At 44.1% G+C, this 10,418-nt stretch overlaps 1 protein-coding gene across 4 annotated transcripts in view; it reads right to left on the bottom strand.

Moving 5' to 3' along the window:
• Positions 1–2,168: 2,168 nt before the first annotated feature.
• The window catches only part of LOC147710895 (alkaline phosphatase, tissue-nonspecific isozyme-like), a 380,338-nt gene continuing 372,088 nt past the window's right edge, over positions 2,169–10,418 (bottom strand). For all 4 annotated transcript variants that reach the window (XM_086921666.1, XM_086921667.1, XM_086921668.1 and 1 more), the window contains 2 exons: positions 10,034–10,153; positions 2,169–4,844 (listed from right to left, as the gene is read on the bottom strand). In XM_086921666.1, coding sequence (XP_086777792.1) covers positions 4,573–4,844; positions 10,034–10,153 — 392 coding nt within the window. In that variant the 3' untranslated portion in view covers positions 2,169–4,572. The remainder of the gene's footprint in view (positions 4,845–10,033; positions 10,154–10,418) is intronic.

The following is a 10,418-nucleotide window of genomic DNA, read 5'->3' as shown; positions in this document are numbered from 1 at the left end:
TGTATCAAAGTTTCTTTCCAGGATAATCTAAAGTCCTGGGGACACAGCTCCTATACTTATACTAAGCTTAGGGGCTGGATTACCTGCATAGGTCCCTCCTATGGGTGGACCTGGGAAGGGGGTGGTTACACCCCTTTCCCTTTGTCCAGTTTCACGCCAGAGCTGGGGTTGGAGTGCCCCAGCAACTGGTTTGAACCGGGCTATGCATGGAGCACCTTGTGTGCCCTAGGCAGTGTCTCAAAAAGCATCTGCTGATGCAGCCCTCCCTGTCCCAATACACATCTGCCTGTCTGTGGAGGTGCTGGCACCTCCCTGGACAGGAAACCTGTTGTCCAGGCCTCCCCTGCCGGAGTTTCGTCCAGCAGCAGGAGGCCAGTCTTGTGTCTGTGGCAGCAGCATCCATTTTGTAAAGCTGGGGCTCTGTTTAACTTTAACCGGGTAAAGCAGTAACATACATGTCTATTCCCTCTAGAAGGGTGGCATGCTACCCCCGCCACCAGAATTGGCGGGGGGGGGGGGTAGTATTCCAAAGTGTTTGACACCTTTCACGACATGTTTTGATAAAGCCAAACCAAAGTTAGCATTAACCGCAAGGATTATAATGCACTTAAGAGTATATGGTATGGCTATATCATAGAACAGCTATAAGGAGATGGTTCCAAAAGCTGCAGAGGGGCTTAGCTTATGCCAGGGCACCCTCTCACATAAAACCAAGCACTCTGCCTCCAGGATTGTCAAGGCCTGCTATAGGAGTGACTTATAGGTGCATATGTATCTATATATAAGGTAGATACAGGTATACTATATCTAAGTAAGGGGTGATTACACCACCTTACCCAAGCTGAGTGATCAGCCTGTGGTGTCGGTTTTGGGGGCCAGCCAGGGGTGGCATAATACATGCTGCAGCCCTTGGTAGGCCTTGGATGCACCTATGCCCTGGGTACCTATGGTACACTATATAGGGGCTCAGTAAGGTGACCCAATACCCAATCTTGTATGTACCTAAAGCACATGGTATTAATTTAGAGAGAGAACAGCTGGGCTGTGGGTCTGATTAGCAGGCCCACAGCCACACTAAAGTAAAAAAAAAAGAAAATCACAGCAAAAAGTGGGTGTAACCATAGGAAGCAGACCCTACTCTCCTACAGTCAGCAGCCGGACACCATTTCTGCTCAGGGAGTGGGGATGGAGATTGTGGTGAGCACGGACGAATCACAGCAATAAAGAATAATTATCACTCACTGGTCTTTGCATGTTCATGGGACACAAGGGACTACGGGACACAACACACTCACAGAGAGTACTCAAAGAAAAGGTGGTTGCCTGAATGGAATTAGTGGAAGGATATAAGTCAATATAAGTGATTCAGTAAAAAGAATGGTGAAGAAGCTATATTCCAAGCGAGGGATGAACACAAGAAGTGGAAGGAAAAATATAAAATAAGGGCAGGTAAGTGATATTGACAGGAAAGCACACCAATGGTAAGCAATGGATCGACTCAAAGCTAACTGTGATTACTGGATTTTTCACATTAGATCTTCAATAACACACAGCTAAAACCTCAAAACTCACAATGGGTTTCTGCCTGCTTACTTGCAGCCTTGTGCAATATGCATGCTGACTCATCACGTTCACAGTGTCACAGAGCTTCAAAGGCATGGAGCAGATTGAGGGCGGGGTCTCTGGGGTAAATCGCTAATGGTAGTTGGTGCACCTACTCTAGGCTGTGGGCACTTCACCAACCTTTTTAGGCCCTCAAGAACGTAATGCACTGTACAATTAACATAGAAGCAGCATAGAAGCAGCAGAAGAGTAATAGGTTCCAAATAAATAAATGTAAATCCTTTAATCAGGAGGAGGAAGATCATAATGGAAGAAGAAACTTAGCTGTGCTATCTTTGGAAGACATCTGTGCACAGGCAACCACCTTTTGAACATACAACATAGAGTGAATGTGTAAGGAGCTGCGTTGGCCCATCACCTAAATGGTCAATGTGCATGAGGACCCAAGTACCATATTCGAAAGTAAAAAGTCTGGAACTGCAGTAAAATTCTTGTATCTTCTCTATTTATGCAAAATCTTTGATTGCAAAATCCCACCATTATGATCATTCACCTGTTGTAGCCTTTGGTTTCTGAAACCTTCACATTAACGAGTCATATACCAGTTTATTGTTTTAAAACATATTTTTATTGACATTAAAAACAACCAAAGTGAGCCAAATGGGCTTATCTTTTCATTATCAAAAGATATTTGGTCTCTCAAAGGATTATCACCCTTGGGTCGGCAGAGGTAGCCTGACTTCAAATGAAAATGCATTATTTCCCAAAAGGGCAGGAGGACTGGGACCAAGTCAGTCACGTATCAGATGCAGGTGAAGTGCAGATGCTGTCTGAAATGGCAACTGCAGCATAGCTGTCATTCATCGCTGACTGGTGGGGAAGAGAGAGCAGAATAGAATGGTGTACATGCTTGGTCTCTCTTATTGTTATAGGTTTTAAAGATAGTTTTCCATTCTTACCACAGTTGGTCATATTCCCTAAAATTAAAAACATAAAAGGAGCTAAACAAAAACATCCAATGGCACCCAACTCTACAGGTTAGTTGTAATGAAGTCAAATTCCTGCTAACCTTAGAGAGTTGCCACAGAATGGAATTTTAAAATTGGACAGGAGAGCTTTTACCTTATTTAAATTTTGAACACTCAACATTACCATCCACCAATCGTCAGCAGGGGCCCCAAATGGGAAGATTGCCAATGCCCATCACAAACTCTTTCTGACATGATTTGTGTGTTCAGGTCTCATCAGCTTTGAATTTGGGGTTCCTACTCTTCCATGAATGAGTTGAATCTTTTTAAACAACATTTCCATTACTTCACAATTAAGTAGGTTTTCCATTATGGTGTCCATTGAGAGAACTGCAGTGTTGCAAAAAGCCTCACCCACGGCTTCAAAAATCTTCATTGATTTATGCCCTCTCCCATCTCTGCTTCACACATCTCACCTCCCCATTGTCACTCTATCATAACCATAGTTGATCCTTCAAGGATTAAGGTATACAAATTCTGCACATGGACTATGAGGCCATACTAAGGGCAACACATAACTAAACAAATTTCTGTTAACATAACATGACGTCATTCCTCTTGTAACTGTACATACTTCACAACAGGCTTGTCTCGAAGAGTGTGACCACAGTTCAATCATCTAGGTTGCCACATGGAGTGTGTCTGCTTTGTCCAAAGGGAGCTAGGTTTCCATCTTTAGTGATGCCTACAGACCATCAGCTGGTCTACCTCAAATTAGCGTCTTCTCCCCCGTAACTGCAGCCAGATCTTCTTCATTCTTCAGGGATCTTTACTTTCATAGAACTCAAACCCCTTGGGAGCCTCAATACTTAAAAACTAGTTTTAAACAAAGATACAGTGCTTAAAATGTATTTGCATCATCCAAATCATATGTACTAGGATTTAATTCGCTGGAACCCACGGCGATTATTGGAACGAGGAATCAGAAGCAAACAATTGTGCTGTGGTCGGGCGAAGGAGCAATCGGGGATTCCTGAGTCAAAATTTCGCAAAAGAAGCAAGCACTTGCGGGAATATCATCCTGACATCATGATAGTCAGATCCTGCTCTGGTTTTCACATTACACCTCCCCAGGCACCACAATGAAGATTTTTTTAATGAAAAATAGGCAACTCTGGATTGATAAAGTGCCAATTCTCCGGTGAAATAAGCCCAGGGCTGGAGCAAGGCTCCTATTTCACCTGGTGTCAAATTCCAAGCATAGGTTTCACTCCAAGCCGGGACAACAGTAGCTGGAATGACCCCATGAGCACCACACTTGTGTTTTAAAACTAAAAACTCTGACCAGAGTAGAGTTCCAAGAAGGAAGATCTCAGGGATCACAAGTGAGAGGATTGGCCTGCCACCCTCCCATTATAAAAGAGCGTTGGCCTACCCCCTAACCTCATAAAAGAGGGCTAGCCTACCATCTCACCACCATAAAAGGCTTGGCCTCCCACCCTACCATCATAAAAAGGGCAGTCCAGTCGCCCCTGCCATCTTAAAAGGGGCTGGCCTACCCACTCGCACAAAAGAGTGCTTGCATACCCCGGCCCACAATATCATAAAAGAGAGCTTGTCTAACCATAACACCCCAAAACATCATAAAATGATGTGCTGGATTACCCCTTTGTGTCCTATAACATCACAAAAAAGAGGTCAGACTTACACCCCATCACCATCAAAAAGGGCTGGCATACCTTGAGCCATCAGGAAAAATCCATGAAACTGTACATGGACTGGCAGCTAATAAGACAATTATGTGTTGCTCTGTTGTTGCCAGGTTAACAAAGTAGCAGTCTGTCCTGTGGAAGAACATTTTGGCAACAATTCAGAAACAGTCATTGATATTTGGTCGTTAGCACCATGATGATCCAGAAACAAATACATCACAGCTGGCATCCATCATCATTGCGGAGGTTCCCCAGAAAAACAGTGCAATTTGCTGTTCCTGAGATGTAGCCTCTTGGGAACTCAGGGTGGACAGATGAGGCTAATATGATTAGAATAAGAGATGGAGTAAGGAGAGTGGGAGGAGAGTGAAGGCGAGTGACAGAGAAGCCATGGGGCCATGGCTCGCCATGCCTGAAACGCAGTGGTCTTTGTTCTGCCCAATGCATGATGCATAGGCCATGACATGAGGAATATAGTTCTGTTCATGTACGCCATGCAGGAGGTGTGCCATAGGACCCTTTGAGAAAACAGCCACATCTTCACCTCCATGGGTCTCCTGTTTCAGTGGAACTGCTGACTGGGCCAAGTAGTTGCGGTTAGCTGCAAAAAATATATATATATTGTTATAAAGCATAATTGATGTAGAAAAGCACATGCAGTGGAACACTGAGACCATCACTCATTCTGAATAAAGCAAGGAAATTAACAGGTAGGCCAATGTTGTTGACAGCATCCATGAAGCAAACACCTCCTCTGTTTCTCATCCTCCTTGTATCTAGCTAATCACTCACAGCGCTCTCTGTTTCTATGTAGAAACACAAAAAAGATGATGGGAGGAATGTTTGCAGTAAGTCTAACCACTAGCAATCTCTCGGGGTAGCATTCCAACCCATTGTTCTTTTGTCCACCATGTCACTCCTGATTAGACCCACCCATATGCAAATCAGTCTTGATCCTGTTCCAATAGGAAAAGTCCAGCCTGAACTGCCAAGCCAGCTCCTTTCCAAATTGGAATGCAAGGAACCTACGACTGGCTTCGACCTGGAAGAGTGCTTTTCACTCAGTTTAGTTTGATTCCAGTGGCACAGTGAGCAAGGGCCCACATCTGGACATTAACTTGGGCATTTAAGTGTTGCATTAAGCACATCAAAGGGGATGGGAGGAATGCTTCCAATAAGTTTAACTACTGGCAATCGCTCAGGCTAGTACTCCAAACCATTGTTCTTTTGCCCACCATACCACCTCAGATTAGACCTACCCACAGGCAAATCAGTCTTGGTCCTGCTCCACTAGGAACAAAGCAGCCTGCACTGGCAAGCCAAGGCCTCTACAAACCAGAAAACAAGCAACTCAACAGTGGTTTCAGCCTGATGGGGCCAGTTTAGTCAGTGACGCTTGGTTCCATTGGCAGAGTTAGCAAGGGACCCACGTTTAACATGGCCACTTAGGGCATTACATCAAACACCAAGCATGACCAAGAGCAGGACCAAGACTGATTTGCAAACAACTAGGCCTAATCGGAAGTGGCCTGGCAGACAAAATAACGATGGGTTGGAATGCTACGCCGAGCGATTGCCTGTGGAGAGACAAATTGCAAGTATCCCCCCATCACCTTTTGTGTGTTTAATGTTTCTACGCAGGGGTCAAACAGGATAACTGGCTTAGGAGGGGCTGTGCAAATCTTTTGGTTACAAAGACACACACACCTCTCAGAATTTGCTCACAGTATCCAAGCTTTGCTCAGTATCAAGAAAAAACATGGGGTCTATTGATATTAAAAAAGGAGTTATTTAACAAACAGCTATACAGCACCAGAGAAAATAGCTTCCTCCATGCCAGCAATCCTACATCCTGTAGCAGAGAGGGCAACATAGGTCCAATAATGGAGGTGGCTCCATTTGGGATAACTAAACAACTTCTTCGCTGGAAATCTCTGCTGATACATCAGCATGTACAGGACTGCAGGCGAGGAGGCAAAGGAGTGAGTAACCTGACCTGAGTTGACAGGAGCTGATAGGAGGACAGAGTAATGCCCTAATGCATGCTGCTGTGATAAGGTCAGTTTTGCCGGCTCTTCCGCTATGGACTGAAAGGGTCTAGTACCCTATGATGGAATACACTCTCTGAGCAGAGACGAGTGGGGAAGCAGTGAAGGAGTGGCAAGTATGGTTTTTGTGAGGGGTAAAGAAACACTGTCAATAAGGATCTTTCCATAAATGGAAGGTTACATTTATAAAGACTATTCTGACATCAAAGGGCCAATTCAGTCCCTGTGCCGCGAATGATAAGGTCTTCAAAATGTGACATTATCAAACAAGGCTAAGGACAGAAAAAAGAGAAAAATACCTTTGGGCATCCAAGAATAAGGGTAGGGGGAGAGGGCTAAGTGTCCGCAGTTGAACTCCCCGCAGGAGTCCAAAAGTAAATGTCAGGCATGGATCCAATTGAAACAGAATGGAAAGGAAATTACGCTTTATGTATGAAGAGTAATTGGGGGTCACCAATAGCTGTGCAGCGCGCACAAGCGGGCAATCTCCCTGCCAAAATAAAGGAAGTGTTAGTATGACTAGTAAAGGAAGTGAGTCCCTGAGAGGCAAAGATAAAGAGTATCTCATGAAATATGGAGGAGATTAATGCCAAATGTAACATTCCTGATGGTAGAGAATACTTTTCAAACATTAAATATAATCAACAATAATATTAACATAGGAAGCCATGGCCTTGGGCCCCTGGGAATGCAGGCTTTCTGCGAATCCATACATTTCCGATGGTAGACAAACCTAGCAACCTGCAAACCTCCAGTTTATAACTGCAGAACTGTTTTAGTGTCGACAGCTTTCTTGTCGTCTAGATCTTCCCCTATTGACAATCTTCGCTGGGTCATGTTATTTTTGCTCCTTTTCAAAACACCCAGAATCTCCTGAGTGGCACAAAGCTCCCACTATAACCAAATATGACTAGTAATGAAGGTCCCATTCTGAATGATCCCAATGCCGGTCTTCACATGGACATGATCCATGTACAGATCTATGTAGGGTCTCTAACTTCACTTCAAGACACTGCCGCCATTTGCCTGGCTCACACATAACTCATGTCATGAAAAGATGAGCAGTGATGGGGCAGCACACTGACTGCTTGTTTGCACTAGCCCTCCAATGCATTTTGTTTGATTGAGTACAGAATAATGTTTAATAGTCAATGAAGTGTTTGTCACCCAGTATTGGCACCGCAAGTGATTGATAGCCGTAGACAAGTGTTAAAGAGATGAGAAATCATAGGAATAAACATGAGTCCGATTCACATGAAAGTTTGCAAACCATTACTAATGATGGATAGGAGGATATGAATGCTAAAAACCCACTGAAAAAATGTATCTTTCTTTCTGCAACCCTCATTTGCCAGAATCTGCAAATGGATTTACCTTTTCTGCATTGACAGAAAGGTTTAGTGAGACATAGTGATGGTCGGTTATTTCCCTACTAAGTGAAAATAATTTTGCTTCCGCATATCTGGGAAGGTTATCAGAACTCTACATTTCTCTTTCCTTCCCAGGTCAGTAAGCTTCCAGATAGTCCTCCTCTATTGCCCTTTCTAGGCACCGCTGGTGCTGGTAGCAGGCAATGGTCCAGTTCTCATGACATTGTCATGGCCAAGATTTGCTGATAGATACTTAGAGACATATACATTTACACCTGTTCCTTAAAAACTCTTATTATCTGGGGAAGGGAGTAGACATTCTAGAATCCCATTGACTGATGCAAGTGCCATGATCAAGCTGCAGAACCAGAACAAGTACATCTCGTGAAGAAGTACACAGAACATGTATCTCAGTGGTGATGCTACTCCTAAAATAATGCTTTATCGGTTCCTTCTGGGTTACACCATTGCAGGAGCTGCTCACTCACAGAATAAATACCTCATCTGTAAGTCAGACTCCTTTGCTAACTGCCCTGCAATGGCATCACACACTATATACATACTTTGAACTAAATAATTCAACTTACTCAGAGAGATAAAGAGATCCAACCTGAACTACAGGATGAGAAACAGTCCCAGTTCTTCCACCATTTTCTTGTCAAATTTAGGAGCCAAAGAACAGCAACTGCTGTGGCAGATTAGATGAGTCAAGGTTGTGGGGGATCATGGCTCTCAGTTAAGTTGAGCATCATTCCCACTGTAATGCGCTAAGAGGCAAAAGTGATGGTGCAGCAGAAGAACACTGTCCGGCTCAGTGGATCTGATGCTCTACAACGCAAAGTGTTGGGATCTTCGACAGCTGCTGACAGAGATTGGCTGACCGATTAAGAAACGGAGTCTTACTGCAGTTGACGAAGGCTTATGGTAGACATTTGATTACTGCTTTCCTTTAACTCAATTGTCTCCATTGGGAGCTCTATTCCACTTTTGGGGCGCCATCTTTTTTCCTTTACCTCTGCCCCTCTAGGTCTTACTTTCTTGACTGTGTGGCATTTCATGTCTCCCACAGTTTTGCTTCTTCCCCAGCATCCTCCACAGGCTTCAGAATAAAAGAGGGAGTACTCTTCATTTTGTGTTGTGATTGAGGAGTCTCACAAGCAACTAAATCAGAGGCATGTGGGCGCGTTGCAGGAAGTCTTTGCCCAAGCTGTAAGAAGCTGAAAATGCAACTAAACAAGAGAGGCCTAGGTGATTTCCTTAAAATGTGAAGCATTTTCCTCTTCATTGTCAGGAGTATGTAATAGGTCTACAGTAAAAAGGAAATGACAGTGATTTTATATTCCGCCCTACTCCTACTTTGGGATTTAGTTACATCGGTGTGAACAAGCTGTGCCCTCTAGCCCTTGGAGTTTAGATGAGAACATAATTAAACAATATTTCAAATGGAAGAGATCATAAGTGGAACAGCTGTGTTGTGCCCAGCAGACCTACACTGGAGTCATTGTTCTGAAGTGTCAGGGGTGCAGCACATCAGCACCCAGGTTCACTGGCATGGAGATGTGAGGGTGCATGCAAAAAATGGCAGAGGTGTTGTGGGTCAACAGTGGGGTGCACTAACAATTGTAATGTGCGTATCGGAATAGCATGAAGAACTGTAGCTCGTGTCAAAGTTCACACTGGTGAAGTTGAATTTGGGGCTACCGGTGCTAGGTCACCAGAGGGTACTGGACGTCCTTAAGGTACACTAGTATCAGTGTGAGGATTCTGCAGGGGGTGCTGCAGGAGAGCACTGAGGAGCAGTGGAAGAGTTGCATGCGAGTGTCAGCGGAGGAACAGCAAGGATTGCTACTAGTCATGATTAAGCTGCATTGGTAGAGCAGCTTTTGGGCTTTAATTCTTAAAGAGTACTTCACAGTGCTTTCCATTGCTCAGCACCAGCACTTAATCATCAACACCAGCGCTTTTCATGAGAACCAGTTAAGGACACACTTATTGAAGGTAGGCATGGGGAGATTAAGTGATTTGCCCAGGATGTTGAGCCAACGAGGACACTCGAACCTGATTACCCAGGTCAGATGTTGGCAGCTCTGGCAATTACATCACATCCTCTATCTACTTTCAAGGTTAGTAGTTGGTTCTGTTTTAGGCAGCACTAAAAGGAGAAATAGGCTGGTGCAAGCAGCTTCCTGCCAAGAGCCCCAGCACTTATGTTTTTTTACAAATTAACCACTGGTACCTCAGGTTAAGTTTGCAGTACACTGACAGAGAAGGCTAGGGTCCCCGGGATCATAAACAGGAGGTGCACAATCTTTATTACCATGACCACTAAGGACTGAGTAGCTGCATTCAGTGTTAATATCATAGGAACTCACTGATATCGACGGTGGAAACGTTCTCTCGCAAGCCGTTCACCAACTTGAAGCCGGGTCCATTTCCGTACAGAATGGCGGTGTAAGAAAGTCTGTCAACATCGCTCACAGCCGGAGCCAGGCCTACAGGAAGAGAGGTCCAGAAAAAAAAATGGGAAAGGAAATTCAGTTAGGTGGAGAAAAAGATGAACATTATTTTTATTTGTGACGTAATAGCTCATTCCCACAAACGGGGCTATTACAATGTTATTAAAGAACCATTCATGAAAAAGTGAAATTTTAAAAAAATGTGCCAGATGATATGTGTTCCAGGGTTATGCCACTAAAGTGCAGTATTTATAAACTGTGAAATGTCGTCCTTCTAATAGCGCAAAACGCATGTGGAAAA

The sequence above is a fragment of the Lissotriton vulgaris genome, chromosome 5 (genome assembly GCF_964263255.1).
Source record: "Lissotriton vulgaris chromosome 5, aLisVul1.2, whole genome shotgun sequence".
NCBI lineage: Eukaryota > Metazoa > Chordata > Amphibia > Caudata > Salamandridae > Lissotriton > Lissotriton vulgaris.
Note: the sequence above shows the minus strand (reverse complement) of the source record. Positions and strands in the feature narration are given on the sequence as shown.